At 44.6% G+C, this 17,431-nt stretch overlaps 1 protein-coding gene across 1 annotated transcript in view; it reads left to right on the top strand.

Moving 5' to 3' along the window:
- lrp2b (low density lipoprotein receptor-related protein 2b) overlaps positions 1–17,431 on the top strand; it is a 218,375-nt gene that overhangs the window by 15,967 nt on the left and 184,977 nt on the right. Inside the window, exons 3-9 of the mRNA XM_051936218.1 lie at positions 1,168–1,278; positions 1,370–1,483; positions 1,638–1,754; positions 4,478–4,621; positions 6,568–6,684; positions 6,765–6,893; positions 15,080–15,249. Of these exons, the coding sequence (XP_051792178.1) occupies positions 1,168–1,278; positions 1,370–1,483; positions 1,638–1,754; positions 4,478–4,621; positions 6,568–6,684; positions 6,765–6,893; positions 15,080–15,249 (902 nt within the window). The remainder of the gene's footprint in view (positions 1–1,167; positions 1,279–1,369; positions 1,484–1,637; positions 1,755–4,477; positions 4,622–6,567; positions 6,685–6,764; positions 6,894–15,079; positions 15,250–17,431) is intronic.

Below are 17,431 nucleotides of genomic sequence, written 5' to 3' on the forward strand. Positions count from 1 at the left end.
ATAGAGTGAAAGGCACTATATAATCGATAGAGTGAAGGCACTATATGATAGATAGATAGATAGATAGATAGATAGATAGATAGATAGATAGATAGATAGATAGATAGATAGATAGATAGATAGATAGATAGATGTGTAAGGCACTATACAATGATAGATACTTTATTGGTCCCAAGGGAAATTCAATTCAATTGAATTCCAGTTCAGTTCTCGAGGCCACTGGGCTCCTGGAAGCGCCCAAATCTTTCTTGGTGGTCTGATCCCCTTGCGGTGTGCAGTTTGATCCTGCAGAGTTCCTCAGTCTTCATAGCTTGGTGTTTGTCCTGATATGCAGTGTGAATGGTGGGACCCTCTCTATGCAGGTCCACGTGTCCCCTTCTACATAATGTCCAGTCAGTTCACTCGGCCACAGGTGGACTCCAGTCAAGTTCTAGAACGATCTCCAGGAGAGAGTAAGCAGACAGGATGGACCTGAGCACACAGTGAAGGGTCTGAGTACTCCTAGAAATGAACGACTTCAGGTTTTGATTTGTAGCACATTTGCAGACTGCTCTGGACACACATTGTCACTTATGGGTCATTTGGTGTAGAGTGATGGTCCAAAGTGTCAGAGTTATCATTTAAAATGTACAACACAATTCAAGTGTGCAGAAAGTGAGGGGGGTCTCAATACTTCCTCAATCCCCTGTACGTCTGCTCTGGACTACAATTGTGCCCACCCATCCTTAGCTTTGTAATTTAATTTTAAGTTAGGACCCCAGTGTGACATCTGACTTCTCTGTGCCATCTTCTGATTCCATTCTCTCTCCAAACTGCTGTCACTTTGCTCAAATGTTGAGGATGTGATGGAAAACTGGGGAAGCAAACTGCTTAACAAGACCACCCTGAGGGTTGTAGTAATGAGGGATGCTGATGACTGATTGTGCACAATATCTGGTGGTCTAGGACCCCCATCCCAGTCCTTCATACATCAATGCTGCTGTTCCTTCTTGTGCTTTGCACCCCACGCCGCGTTTTCTACGTCACCTCAGTGCTGTGTGGCCAGTGATGGAGGTCCTGGACTTATGAAGTGACAACTTTGGAGATCTTTAAGAAAGCGACCCCTGAGCTGCCAGGCCTTCACAGGGGTCAGCGCGGCTTGCACTAACATCTCCTTCTTTTCTTCAGGCTACCCAAGCTGCCCTGACCAGACCTGTGCCAACGGCGCCTGCTTCAGCCATTCCCAGCGCTGCAATGGCATCCTCGACTGCAGAGACGGCTCGGATGAAGCAAACTGCAGTAAGTCCAACGTGAGCCCCCCTTCTGTGAGGGTCCTGTGCCGGTGGCCTTGGGGTTGGTGGCTCACTGATTCTGTGGCTTCTTTCACCAGCTCTTGGCTGCCTGATGCACCAGTTTGAGTGCCACAATGGCCTCTGCGTTTCAATCTCCTTCGTGTGTGACCATTGGGACGATTGTGGGGACAACAGCGATGAGGAAGGATGTGGTGAGTAATGGGGTGACCAGAGGGCCCCCTGCCGAAGAGAAACGTTTTGACGGAAGATGGAAAAGGGGCTCACAGTTTGGTGGGAGGGGTGAGCATTAAGTGACGCGAGTGACAAGCTTTGAACATCTGATAATCTCCTCTTTGTCACCTAAAGCATACCCCAGTTGCAGTGGAAACCAGTTCACGTGTGCCAGTGGGCGCTGCATCGACCAGAATTGGGTGTGTGACGGATTTAACGACTGCACTGACTTCAGCGATGAGAAAGGCTGTGGTGAGTTGTGTGCTTCGTGACGAAGGCCTGCGGTCCTGCCAAGGATTCCTCACCGTTTCTCGTTTAAAGTGCTTCTGGTTTTATTATTGTCATCCATTGTTGTTTTTTTTTTATAGTATTGTGCTCCCCATCGAAGATGGGCGGAATTCTAATTAATCAACATAGACCTCAGAGTTGATGTTTGCAGTGCACCATCTGTTGGATTGCATGTTGTAATGAAACACAATGCATTTGTCATTCCAACAGATGGCACAAGCATCTTTAATAATAAAATGTCACAAACTAGCAGTCCCAGGCACTAAGGAGTTCCAAAGCACTTCCAACAAGGTCCACTAGAGGGAGAAATCGATGTCAAACCCCAGCTAGTAATAAGGATAAGCAGCGAATCTGTATAATAGGAGATTTATTCTTCACTTAAAATAGTATTCCAAGTACAAAGGAAAAATGGAATTGCCTGAAACACAAAGGCAATCCAAATCAAACAAGTCCCAAAATGGATTTCAAAGGCGAGGCTGAAAGACAAAGCAGAAAATCGAAAAGGCAGAGATTCAATAATTAACAGAATTGCCAAGAAACACAAGAAAATGTACCAAAACTCACAGGCACGTTTGAAAAGACCATCAGGGGCTGTGGGAGACCCTCTGGATTTATAGGGCAGAGGGCAGTGTTTGGTGGGTGGCACCGGCGGGACCACCCACAAAGCATATGGAACATAACACAGGCAGCTTGTGCAAACTCAGCAAAAGTAACATTAATAAAAATCAAGATAAATCAAAGAAGCAAAAAAGAACAAAAGAGACCTAAAGCAGGACATCAAATGCATTGCAAAAAATGTTTGTGAGCACCATCTGTTAGAATATTAAATGAAATGCATTTTATTACGACAAACATTTGTGATGTGCCATCTGTTGGAACAATAAATGAAATGCATTTTATTACGACAAACGTTTGTGAGCACCATCTGTTAGAATAATAAATGAAATGCATTTTATTACTACAAATGTTTGTGATGCGCCATCTGTTGGAACAATAAATGAAATGCATTTTATTGCTACAAACGTTTATGATGCGCCATCTGTTGGAACAATAAATAAAATGCATTTTATTACGACAAACGTTTGTGAGCACCATCTGTTAGAATAATAAATGAAATGCATTTTATTACTACAAATGTTTGTGAGCACCATCTGTTAGAACAATAAATGAAATGCATTTTATTGCTACAAACGTTTATGATGCGCCATCTGTTAGAATAATAAATGAAATGCATTTTATTACTACAAATGTTTGTGAGCACCATCTGTTAGAACAATAAATGAAATGCATTTTATTGCTACAAACGTTTATGATGCGCCATCTGTTGGAACAATAAATAAAATGCATTTTATTACGACAAACGTTTGTGAGCGCCATCTGTTAGAATAATAAATGAAATGCATTTTATTACTACAAATGTTTGTGATGCGCCATCTGTTGGAACAATGAATGAAATGCATTTTATTGCTGCAAACGTTTGTGATGCGCCATCTGTTGGAACAATAAATGAAATGCATTTTATTGCTACAAAGGTTTGTGATGCGCCATCTGTTGGAACAATAAATGAAATGCATTTTATTGCTACAAAGGTTTGTGATGCGCCATCTGTTGGAACAATAAATGAAATGCATTTTATTACTACAAATGTTTGTAATGTATCATCTGTTGGAACAGTAAATGAAATGCATATTATTACTACAAACATTCCATCTGTTGGGATGACAAACATCTATTAACCAGATGGACACACAGATGCACAGATGTGTGTCCTTGTATTAAGGTGGATTATTAGTTATTATATACCATCTCTGTGTGTTTTATGGTTCTCTGATATTCCTTGTATTTTGTGGGTGGATTTGCAAGAGGCGGAGTCACCTGTCCATTGCTATTATAGCACCGCCCCCAGCCTTCTAAAGGCAGGCTGGGAACTGCAGTCCAGGGCAGACAGCTGCTCTATGAACGCATTTTGTTGTGGAGTGAGGTGATGTGATATGACGTGGTGTGACCTGCACCAGTTCTGTTCATGGCCCAGTGCCATGATATGCCAACTTTCAATTGTCAAGTGACTGAGACCACTGAGTTTGCGTCTGAGAGTAGCTGTTTGGGTTTTGTAATCTAAGGATTGTTACCGGCTTGTATTTCATTCTGAGGTCTTCACTTGTCGTGATCAATTTGTCACCTTGTCCTGTCACATTTGTTCCCAAAAAGTCCCCTAAAAATGGGGTTTGTAAGTCACTTTGGATAAAAGCGTCTTCTGAGCAAATAAATGTAAATGTAACATCAGCCTCACAAAACTTCACTGCCTGCTGCGCTCCTCACTTTTCAATCCCATTTCTAAACACTTTTCTCTCGTGCACAACAGAATTTTCCAGAAGCAGCTTATGCTGCAGTAGTTGAGGATGTCACCCGGCTGATTATGTGACACTTCGATTATGTCACACGGGTGATTTCAGATTTTTCTCATCGATATTTTGATTCCGTCTGCTGTTGTTTCAGCTGTGCCTCCATTCAAGCTCAGTGTGCCGTGACTTTTGGGGGTCTCTGTCCTCAAGTTTTCCTCGGCTGTCACTACAAAAAATGAGGGCCAAGTAACCGACAAACAGTCCATGCAGAACTCGAAGGTGATGGCCGAACCTGCAAAATGTCACTTGGGTGAAACGTCAACCTGACTTTGACTCTTCTTACAGACAGCGGCTCTCGAGAGTGCTACCCAGGAGAATGGCCGTGTCCCAGCTCTCCAAAGTGTATCCCTGTCATGAACGTGTGTGACGGCCACGCCGACTGTCCCCTGGGGGAAGACGAAACCAATTCAACTGCCAACTTAAAATGCGGTAATGGAGATCACTCTGTTGTTCTTCAATTTGTATGTGAAATATCTGAGATGTGTGTGTGTGTGTGTGTGTGTCACAATGCAAGATGACAGTCACACATTCAATCAATTTGGTCAAAATGATGGCACAGCAAGGGTCACCAGGTTCCCTTGGGGATGGGGGGGGGGGTCCCCTGATGGGTCCAATGAGAGTGGACACCTGAATGACCTTCGCCGATGTAATGCAGCCTGCCCCTAGAGTACCTGCACACAAACATCATTATATAGCGCCTTTTAAATAGCGTTCACATTTTCTTCTTACACAAGGCCGAAGCCTTGGCACTGACTGACATAAAATGACTCATTAGTGCCCAAGTGAAAACAGAGCTCCGCACAGGTGGTCTGAATGAATTAGAAATGTAAGACACAAACTATGCGATGGCACAAGCATTCACAATGTAGAAGATGGCAGCCATGCCAGCCTTGAGTCGGTGCCCTCAGGTCTGTCTCTCTCTCTCTCTATCAGTTCAGTCAGATGTCCTGTTCAGTACTTGACGTGGAACCAGAATTGGGGGGGGGGGGGTTTGGGGTCCCCCGTGAAGCTTTAAGGTGCCAGTGCACTGCTAGTCAATCAGTCAGAGCGTCCCATGAGGCTTTGAGTGCCATGCTATGCCAACTTTCAATCGTTCCCCTGTAAATATTTGCAAACGGGTGCCAGTATGGCGTTACTTCGATTGTCATAATACAGCAACACTCGATCAAAGAGCAGGGGGTCCCGTGAAGCTCTGAGCGCCGTGATACGCCAACTTTTGATGGTGAGGATTCATGAAGAGGTGGCGGGTAAGACAATGCTGTGATTGTCACAATGCACTGGCGGTCGATGGAAGAGCAGGGGATCTGAGATGCACCAATGTTTGACCATTCCTTGTGAAGTTTCGTGAGACGGTGGCGGTACCCTACCACCCGGAACCACTTCAAGCACTGGCCGTGGTGCTGGCGAGGGGACAGCCCTGGTCCGGTCCAGCCACAAATTCTCAGTTGCACTCCAGGACCTTCACTTCACTGTGTAGCTTTGGCTTGTGCTCGCCGTCTTCTCCCAAGGTTGAAGTTTCTTGCAGACTCCATTAGGTTCTCCTGCAGAAATCCCCCCAATTCTGCCACCTTCATTTTACCCTTTCACTCCTTCCAAGGCCTGCTGCAGACAAGCATCCCCATGACCTAATGCTGTCCCCTGATGCTGTGTCTATCACCGTGTGTGTGGCGCAGCATGGCGTTCAGGCCACAAGCTCCATTTTGGTCTCCACACAAGCACAGAACCTTCATCCTGCTGACATCATAGTGGCCTTCTACTGAGACGTCCTTTGCCAGTCTCCAATAAAGCTGCAACTGGTGACAACAATTGTTGTCTTCAAGGTCCCTGCAGTGTCCCACACTGTAGCTTGTGACTCCTTCCTACTTCTCAGAGGTCTCTCGGTGGCCTCCCTCCTCATCCTCAGTGTTTGTGGACGGCCTGCTCTGTGTCAGACTCTTCCCATTTCTTCATGATGGGTTTAGCTGGACCTTCAGTGACTTGGAGATGTCCTCGTTCCCTGTCCCCATCCCCTGACGTGTGCTTTTGTTCTCATCGTGTAGGTTAGGCCACCATACTGGTTCACCACAAGTTGGGACCCTTCAGGTACAATCAGTTAAAACCCCAGACAGGTGACCTCTGTGGAAGTAGCGACGGGACCCCAAAGACCAGCTGGCTGCACCAGTGATGCTCTAGGGGGTGTCACGTTAAAGGCAGATTTTGTGTTTTCTATTTATTTGTTAAGACCACCTTGCAGAGATGGGGTTTTCACTTTGACATTTTCTGCTGATCGGCCGAATGAAGTCCTCTGGGAATCAAATGGGGTGGACTGCTGTCTTACACGCAGTGGTGGAACGTGAAGGGTGTGGTGACACGTGTCCTCTGTCAAACGGTTTCAGGTTTTGAGCGTTGTGCACAGCTCAGCTGTGAGTACCGGTGCCACATGTCCCCCAGCGGCGGCACCTGCTACTGTCCAGATGGTTACATCCTCGGCAATGACGGTCACAGCTGTGTCGGTAAGTCCCCGAGAATTCTGGCAGTACGTTGGCATCTGTTCTGTGACTGGCATGACAATTGTCCTTCTCCCACCTTGTAGACTACGACGACTGCAACATCTGGGGGGTCTGCGAGCAGCTGTGCGAGGACAGCATTGGAAGTCACCAGTGCCGCTGTGCGGACGGCTACATCCTGGAGAGCGGCCGACGCTGCAAAGCCGACATTTCTGGTAAGCGGAGCTCCTGCTGCGACAACGCTGGGGCCACACGGGTTTGCTTGCTTTAATCCTCCATTTTGTGTCACTGGGTCTTCCTGCCCAGTTCCTTTTTTCCCAGTTGCCGTGTTGTTTCTTCTTAATAGTCCTGGCCTATGCTGCACGATTTTGGTAAAAGTTCTCAGATTTCAGCTTGTTGCCCCTCGTACATCTTGTGTGTGCATAGGGACAGAGATGTCACTTGTCTGAACACGCCTACAGGTGAAGCTGACAGACCTGATCGAAAACAGAAGGGACTGGGAGTGAAAAGACACAAAACAGATGAAGGGGTCTACAGGGGGAAAAGGAAGTCCACCCTTGGCCTCAGATGCTGGCATTGCCCCCTCTGTGCCAAGTCTCTTCAGTTGCGAGATGTTTGTGGGGTTTTCTCTCATGTCCCGCTCGTCTCAACATTTTGGTGGGCTTTGACTCGGCCAGTCCATGACCCTCCACTTCTTCTTCCTGTGCCGTTCCCTCGGTGGTCTTGCTACTGTGTTTTAGGGACCATTCTGGGGGTACAACTTCATCTATTAGATGGATGCCCTCGCGTTCTCCTCCAACACACTTTGATGGGACGGCTGTCCAGGCCCTGAGACGACAAGGTCACCCCAAACCAGAACATGTCCACCACCACAGTTGGCATGAGGGTCTTCTCCTGAATCCCGCCTGCAGTTACTGAGGCCTAACCACTCAACCTTTGATCCGTCTGTCCAGATCACGTTCTAGAAGGCCAGGGGTCTCGTGTTTAAATGTTGCGTACGCTCATTTCCTTGGCGATGTATAAAAGCTAAACTTTGGTGTAAAGCTGCACACATTTTCACGGTAGCCCCCTACCTTGCCTACACACTTTTCTGGTAAGTTTTGTAAACTGGCGCCACCCCGCGTCAGAGCAGTCCTGCTGTTTCCAGGTCATTTCCTTTACTTTTTTCAGATATGCATACATGACGTGAGATTTATAAGATAACTGAAATGAATTGCATTATCATTTACAAATTGAACTCACTTGACTGTAATCCTTCTGTAATAATATGACGGTGCAAACCAGCACAGCCGCTTTGGTGCTGTTAGAAGACATCGCAAATGGAAGAATGAGAAGAGAGCGCCTGGTATTTAGAGACAATGATGATGATGACAACTTTGTTCTCATTTTAGTTCTGTACATCACCACAATGAATTTGAAATGAAACAACTCCGATGCAAGTGAAGTGCAGACTTTCAGCTTTAATTCAGTGGGGTGAACAAAACGATTGCATAAAAATGTGAGGCAACTAAAGCATTTTGTGAACACAATCCCTTCATTTCAGGGGCACAAAAGTAATTGGACAATTGACTCAAAGGCTATTTCATGGGCAGGTGTGGGCAAGTCCGTCGTTATGTCCTTATCAATTAAGCAGATAAAAGGCCTGGAGTTGATTTGAGGTGTGGTGCTTGCATGTGGAAGATTTTGCTGTGAACAGACAACATGCGGTCAAAGGAGCTCTCCATGCAGGTGACAGAAGCCATCCTTAAGCTGTGAAAACAGAAAAAACCCATCCGAGAAATTGCTACAATATTACAAATGGCAAAATCTACAGTTTGGTCCATCCTGAGAAAGAAAGCAAGCACTGGTGACCTCAGCAACGCAAAAAGACCTGAACGTCCACAGAAGACAACAGTGGTGGATGATCGCAGAATCATTTCCATGGTGAAGAGAAACCCCTTCACAACAGCCAACCAAGTGAACAACACTCTCCGGGGGGTAGGCGGGCGTATCGATATCCAAGTCTACCATAAAGAGAAGACTGCATGAAAGTAAATCCAGAGGGTGCACTGCAAGGTGCAAGCCACTCATAAGCCTCAAGAATAGAAAGGCGAGATTGGACTTTGCTAAAGAACATCTAAAAAAGCCAGCACAGTTCTGGAAAAACATTCTTTGGACAGATGAAACCAAGATCAACCTCTACCAGAATGATGGCAAGAAAAAAGTATGGAGAAGGTGTGGAACAGCTCATTATCCAAAGCATAGCACATCATCTGTAAAACACGGTGGAGGGAGGCAGTGTGATGGCTGCCGGTGGCACTGGGACACTCGTGTTTATTAATGATGTGACACAGGACAGAAGCAGCTGAATGAATTCTGAGATGTTCAGAGACATCCTGTCTGCTCAAATCCAGCTAAATACAGCAGTCAGATTGATTCATGATACAGATGGACAATGACCCAAAACATACAGCCAAAGCAACCCAGGAGTTTATTAAAGCAAAGAAGTGGAAAATTCTGGAATGGCCAAGTCAGTCACGTGATCTTAACCCAACTGAGCAGGCATTTCACTTGTTGAAGACTAAACTTCAGACAGAAAGGCCCACAAACAAACAGCAACTGAAAGTAAAGGCCTGGCAGAGCATTAAAAAGGAGGAAACCCAACATCTGGTGATGTCCAGGAGTTCAAGACTTCAGGCTGTCACTGCCAGCAAAGGGTTTTCAACCAAGTATTAGAAATGAACATTTGATTTCCAGTTATTTCATTTGTCCAATTACTTTTGAGCCCCTGAAATGAAGGGATTGTGTTCAAAAAATGCTTTAGTGGCCTCACATTTTTATGCAATCGTTTTGTTCACCCCACTGAATTAAAGCTGAAAGTCTGCACTTCAACTGCATCGGAGTTGTTTCATTTCAAATTCATTGTGGTGATGTACAGAAACAAAATGAGAAAAAAGTTGTCTCTGTCCAAATATTTATGGACCTAACTGTATTTACGGTGGAACCTCGGGTCACAACTGTAATTCGTTCCAAAACTCTGGTCGCAAGCTGATTTGGTTGTGACTCAAAGTAATTTCCTCCATAGGATTGTATATAAATACAATTAATCAGTTTCGGACCGTACGAACTGTATGTAAATATATTTTTTTTAAAGATTTTTAAGCACAAAAATAGTTAATTATACCATAGAATGCACAGTGTAATAGTAAACTAAATGTAAAAACATTGAATAACACTGAGGAAACCTTGAACAGAGAAAACTAACATTGTAGGAGTTCACGCTAACAGCCTTACGAACCGCTCGCTGTAAACACTTTATTTTTCATGAGTTTTAAGCACAGAGAAAAAAATGAAAATTTGAAAAATCCGTAATTTATACAAAAACTAGCCATAAACAACCAAGAAAACTAACCTTGCATGAGTCGAGTTCTGGCATGATGGAAGTGAGGAGGAACTGAATGGAGAGGAGATTACAGTTTTGAGGTAAAGTCTGTGACAATGCAGGTCTGCTGCACGCTCCCATCTCACTTCTGGGAGCCCTTAAACCCGTCACTGTTGGTAATGTTACTGCTGAGCACGACAGTGAGGCACTGCTGTACAATGGAGCAAGGGGATGGTGCAAAAAGTGTCAAGTGCTTTTATTAAAATCAACAAAACAACAATCAAAAACAAAGTCCAAATTAAATAAAGTGCAGTGCTTTCAGAATCCTTCAATAAATAAATAAACCCATAAAAACAGAAATGAAGTGAAGGTTAAAATCCAATAGAAAAAAGTGATCATTCAATACAACGAGGTTAAAACAATGCTGGAGGCAGTCTCTTTAAAAACAAGCCCGGTGCATTCTTTAACTGCTGACCCCCACTGCCTTCTTCTGGTCACTCCACCTTCTGCCCCACCGAGTGTCAGTCAAACACCCCTGCTTGGGCTCACTGTCCAGCTGCCTGCCTGCGCGCACGCGCTCACTCACTCACATGCTCACTCACTCACACGCTCACTCACTCGCTCACTCACGCGCTCACTCACTCACACACTCACTCACTCATGCGCTCACTCACTCACTCACATGCTCACTCACTCACTCACTCGCTCACTCACACGCTCACTCACTCACACGCTCACTCACTCACTCACGCGCTCACTCACTCACACGCTCACTCGCTCACTCGCTCACTCACTCGCTCACTCACTCACTCGCTCACTCACTCACTCGCTCACTCACACGCTCACTCACTCACGCGCTCACTCACTCACACACTCACTCACTCATGCGCTCACTCACTCACACGCTCACTCACTCACATGCTCACTCACTCACGCGCTCACTCACTCACACGCTCACTCGCTCACTCACTCACTCGCTCACTCACTCGCACCGGTTCTTTCCACATTGCTTCCTGCTTACTTCCTCACTCCGCAACCTCCGTCTTTCTTTTCTTTTTCCTCCCTTTAGCCGCCTCGCGCTTCTATTTATGAAGGGGACGTGGCAGCTGTAGCACTGCGATTATTTATTTAAAACTGGCCTCTTGACGTGAGCTGTAGACCCGCTATACCACAAAGTCCCTCTGCGCGATGCACGTCTGACCGAGAACAATGTACTGAACACGTGCGGAAATCACCGGCGCGTACGAACCACAAGGGTAACTGGCTTGTGCGTCACCCGAGTGTGTGGTCGTGAACAGATGCAAAAGTTTGGTGACTTTTTTTGGTCGTAACCTGATTTGTACGTGTTCAGAGACGTTCGTGACCCGAGGTTCAACTGTAATCATGTGTGCGGACACGAGCACCTGTTGGGCTCACATGCGCCCCCTTCAGGGCACCACGGTACTGCCTGCCTCACCCTGTGCCTTCTCACTGCGTTTTTATGTCCAATCAGCAAGACTAAATATGTCACACACATTCATTAAAGATATTCGCCAGACTGTATAATAAACGTGTCTGCAGCCTTATTATATTGGCACCATACAGAGAGACAGCAGCAGGCACACGCCAATCGCAGGCATCAACCCAGCGCAGTCCAAGGTGAGGTGACACTCGTCACTGCCGCCCCTCTGTGTTTGAACGGGAAATGCGCCAATTCAGCGATTTTGACTATAAAAATGATCGCAATTATTGGAATCCTATAGAAAACAAATTTATAGCACAGACCAGTGGACACATTTATGTTATCATTATTAGTTTTTTTTTTACTTTTCATGATGACACCTGCCTCCCCTGAGCGCACGTCCCTGGTGGCCAGGGCCGGATTTATATGAAAAGAGGCCCTAGGCTATTCTACTTATGAGGCCCTTTCACCTTCCATTTTTAAGTTTGTAAATTACATGAGAGATAATAAAATACATCATTACTGTGATTAACCAATACATTTTTATGTTTGTTTATTAGTCATATGCGTAGAATTTCTCCTTATTTTCGGTTCAGTGTTTTAGTGTTCACTGTTTTTAGAATAGTGTAATTTTAATTTTGCTAACAATTTGAATGTAGGCCCCTCTTGATCTTGAGGCCCTAGGCTGAAGCCTAGTTAGCGTATAGGAAAATCCGCCCCTGCTGGTGGCACACAGTCGTAGCTTACCCGTAGCTGATAAACCTGACCCTGACTCACCAAATGATCAGTCAAATCGGACAGCGTCACAACGTCTTTCAAATGTAATTAGCAGAATGTAAAAAAAAAAAAAACAGGTAATCGGATGCAGCATTGATTTTTCAATCAATTGTTATCAATATCACGTAGCACAGCTTTTAAATGCATTGTATGACTCCAGAACAGTCCGTCAGCACACAGCTGGAAGGGCAGCTGGCGGTTTCCAAGGCGTAGCGGCACCATCACCACGTGGATTCGAGTTCTCAGCCCGGGGTTAGCATTTCTAACACCATACTGTCTAAAACAGAACAGACGGTGGGCTGCCACTCGCTTTTCATGTCGACTGTGATATCTGGCCATCCATCCATTTTCCAACCCGCTGAATTCGAACACAGGGTCACAGGGGTCTGCTGGAGCCAATCCCAGCCAACACAGGGCACAAGGCAGGGAACCAATCCTGGGCAGGGTGCCAACCCACCGCAGGACACAAACACACACACCAAGCACACACTAGGGCCAATTTAGCATCGCCAATCCACCTGACATGCATGTCTTTGGACTGTGAGAGGAAACCGGAGCGCCCGGAGGAAACCCACGCAGACACGGGCAGTTCTTTTTTTTTTATTTTGGGCACCGCGTGACTTTCTGAACTTGAACTTTCGAATGTCTCCGCGAAGCTTTATCCCCCCATCAGTTTCTTTTTGTTGTTTATGGTGTGCCAGCTTATCGAATACAACCCACCATAAATTAGCTTCCATAACCTCCAAAAACCTTCAGGGAAAAAATAAATCTGCTAACTTTGTTTAATTTTTACTTGATAGTATAAGAAGTATTGGGATAGTATTGTAATCGTCCAAAAATCCCATTTCGAGATTTTGATGAATCTCGACGTTTTAGACCTCCCTGAGTCCGAAAATACCATTTTTGGAATTACATCTGTCTGTGTGTGTGTGTGTGTGTGTGTGTGTGTAAACACAATAACTTGAGTACGCTATCACTTCGGTCAACCAAATTTTGCATACAAGTATTAGATAGATAGATAGATAGATAGATAGATAGATAGATAGATAGATAGATAGATAGATAGATAGATAGATAGATAGATAGATAGATAGATAGATAGATAGATAGATAGATAGATAGATAGATAGATAGAGTGAAAGGCACTATATAACAGATAGATAGATAGATAGATAGATAGATAGATAGATAGATAGATAGATAGATAGATAGATAGATAGATAGATAGATAGATAGATAGATAGAGTGAAAGGCACTATATAATAGATAGATAGATAGATACTTTATTAATCCCAAGGAGAAATTCACAAAACGTACAAAACATAGATTTCTATCAACTTTTGGCTATTTCCGCTAAGTAGAAGTAGTACTTGTTTATTCATGCAGCTGCAGGGTCCGATTTATTCAACTTTACTTTTATAATAATTGTTTAATGTATTATTAATTTGATTTGTTGTTGATGGTTCTTTAATGTGCAAAATATAAAAATAGAATATATCAAATAGGGTAGATCTCAAATATCCATCCCCATATCTGAGTAAACAAGAAAGTCCAGGGGAGACCGCTCACGATTTTTTTCCCCCTTCTGTGCAAAAGTATGCGGTTCACTAGGGACAATACGGTAAAAGGGGGCGTTTCTTTATGCAAATATAACTTCGGAGTTACTGAAAGAGCGCTTTGCCGTTTTACATTTTACAGCTGTCTACCTTCGCTATTTAACAGTTTTACACTGCAAAATTAACAGCGATTTCTTCAGTGTAACTGCAATGTATCAGTAAACGGTATGTAGCATATTTTGAAGGTAGAAAAATATCGATTTTACAGAACTTGGCTGTAAAAGATAAAGAACTGCATTGTTTAAGATATACAGGTCATTTTTTTTGAGAAAAGTTATTTTACTTTCCCCATTCACGGTATCTTTACCTTTAAATTTACTGACATTTTTTACAATGTGCCACTGCTTAAGCCAACAGGTATGCTTTTCCTTGCCTCCTCTTCGCATTCATTGAAATTCTTTTCTTCCATGTTCTCTTGCCATTGCCTTTTAAAAGAGCATTAAAGGAAAGGGGCTATTTATATTGATTTGTATATTTAAATATGCAAAATTCTGGGAGGAGTCGGGGTGGGGCTGCGTTAAATTTCACGTTCGTCGGGGTTTGTGAAGAGCAACTTGGCGTCTGCACAGATTTTTTTGTGAGTACGCACATTTCCACTTTTTCCCATACACCATGACTTAGTGTGAATTCTATATGAGGACCCTGGTCTTTGCTCAGATGTCCATTAAAATGCAAGAGACCCCCAAAACATCTTGTAAATGGTGAAATTTCTGGACCACTCCACCATGCCAAATTCCTTCAAGTCAATGCCAGAGATTGATGGGCTGTTCTGCAAAAACACCTACAAGGAGTCATTTCTGATTAAGGGGGCAATGCCAGCATCTGACACCATGGGTGGTCTTTCCAAAAACGATCGAAAAGGCAGATTTTGCTGGTGGTTTTAGGTTTAGGTTTAGGTTTAGGTTTCTTTATTTAGTCATGTTTATTCAAGTCTGTCACCTTTACCTGTAAGCACCATTTGCATGAAGATCTACTGTTTGCCACACAAAGGTAACAATTTCCCTGGTGTGCACTTACTTTTGCACACACCTCTTTGATTTTGTTTTTTTTTTTGGTGTTTAGATGTTCGTTGGCTCCATTAGCTTTTCACTTGAGGTCAGTTGTCCTATCGTTCCCAGCTTCAAAGCAGATGGACGCTGGTGGACGGGTGGTTCTCTCTTAGCCTCCATGTTTTGATATCCAACTGTTCCCTTTTGTTTCCATCAGCTGGAATTCCACAACTGTTGTTCTCCAATGGCCGGGACGTTATGATCGGTGACATCCATGGCAGGAACATGAGGCAGCTGATCCAGTCCCAGAACCGTGGACAGGCTTTGGGTGTGGACTACCATTGGATCACCCAGCGTGTATTCTGGACGGACACCACTCAGAAAAAGGTGGGCAGTGCTGGTTCGGTGCCATCTGTGCACTTTTGGAAAGACCTAAGGAAGTAAGAAATGCAGTTTGGTCTTCTGTACTCGATAGTGGGTTAGAACGTTGTGATGAGAAGAATGATCTTGTTCTTCCACTTCTCCAAAATAGCATTAAGTTTAAAGACCCTCCAAAATGCTCCTGTCTGTCACACCAACTGGTTACTCCCTCCACATGTGTCTTGGCGTGAAGATTTGGACCTGCTGATGCCCCCTTCTCTATGATCCCTTCATATATTGAGTGAGACCAGAAAACCAAAGCGTTGTGTCCAAGCTCTCTTGATTACGTGATGTGGACGGCCTCTTCAACATGATGTTAGAAAAATCCAGAAAGTAACTGGCGTTAGGAAATGAACGTTCCAAAGAAAGGGGCAAATATGGTGCAGTTGGTCTTTAATTTTATAGAAGCCCCAACAGAAAGCATCAAAGGGGACCAAACTGGACCTTTGACTTTATGGTGGCACCCCAGGGGTCTGCATGGTCTCCTCGCATCTCTGTTGGGTTCATCTGCTGGTGCTTTGGCTTTCCTCCCACATACCAGAGCTTGAGCCCCTATGAATGCCCTTCCTTTCTGGGCACTATTCTGTTTTTTGTGTCGTGTGAAAAAGTAAGTGCACCCCATGAAGAGTTTGTTCTTTTTTCACATATGTAGGCATATCGAGGTTTGATATTCATTTGAACAGCATCTATAGATAAAGGTGATGTCATTTTTAAGCAAAAATGAAAATTTATTCAATAAAAAATGAACAGATATACTATATCCATCTGTGAAAAAAATCAGTCCACCCCTATCTGCCTGGATTTGCCACCTCAAGTTGGCGTCTCCTATGGCAGCCTCTGGCACTGATTAGGAGAAAGTTTATTCCACTCCTCCATTCACCTGTATGACATTTGAGGGGCGTCTTGCATGTCAAACCCCACCCACAGCATCTCAGTGGGCTTCAGATGTTAACTTGGACCCCCCCTCCCCCCATCTCTTTCTTTCCAGACATTCCTTTGAGGCTTTACTGGTTGGTTTAGGGTCTTTGTTGTGGTTCAAGTTGAGCTTCAATCTTCTGACAGAGGACCTCACATTACTATCAATGAAGAATTCCTAATGGATTCTGTGATGGGTGAGCTGCCAAGATGCTGGTGCAGCAGAGAAGCCCCAAACCAGAACACGTCCACCATCACCACCACCACCATCACACTTTACAGTTGGTTCTCACCAAACTTGTCTTCTGGCACTGTGGCCAAATAACTCATCATTCCAGAAGGCCTGGTCTTGGCCTTTCCAGGTGAAACATTAATCTCACTCTGGTGTTCCTCCTGGTCAAAATCTCCACGTTGTGATCTCCTTTCTGATGGTACGCCGCCACACGTTTCTTACAGCGCCTGGCTGAACTTACTTGCAGTGACGATGTGGTGGGTGGCCCAGCACCTTAACCACTAGAGGGCGCCGCAGTGTGAGGACCCGTAGGGTCAGACTTGAGGTTATCATTTATGAGACGCTTCATGCTGTGCTGCAGACCTGCCTAAAAGGTGACGCGTGTGTCATTTAACCATAAAAACCCAAGACTTCAGAAGAACAGAGGAGACGTTACTAAGCCTGGATAATGCGACGCTCTGCACTTGTTCTTTGTCCTCAGCTCTTCTCCTTATATTGCTGTCTTTTTTATAATAATCATTTGTGTTATAAATCTTTATGACAAAGGAAAGTGCCCTGCGTGTGCCATTCTAGACACATGGCCCTCACGCAACTCAGTGTGACAAAGAGCAGAACGTTACAAGGAAATGAAAACCTGAGCTCCCACAACCAACTTGAGGTCTCCACAAAGCCCACTAGGCAGGCAAAAGCCCTGGATGGGATGCCAGCCCAATGCCACATCCACTCTTAGGACCAGCTAATCCAATGTGCGCCTGCCATCCATGTAGGAGGAAGACCTTTGAGGACACCATGTGAAGTACACACGGGCACCATCAGGGCGAGGGGCTCGAGCTTGGAGATGTAATGCTCTGTGGTTTGTGGCTGGTTTGGTCAGCTAAGAGCTAAGATGTCCTCATATCTCCTCCAGGTACTTTTCCAAGGTTGTCAAAGTTTCTGCTTCAACTCCATAGTGTGGTAGTGTGTTCCAGATTTCCATAAATCTTTGTCTGAATATGTGTGTTT

The sequence above is a fragment of the Erpetoichthys calabaricus genome, chromosome 14 (assembly GCF_900747795.2).
Source record: "Erpetoichthys calabaricus chromosome 14, fErpCal1.3, whole genome shotgun sequence".
In the NCBI taxonomy this organism is placed as follows: domain Eukaryota; kingdom Metazoa; phylum Chordata; class Cladistia; order Polypteriformes; family Polypteridae; genus Erpetoichthys; species Erpetoichthys calabaricus.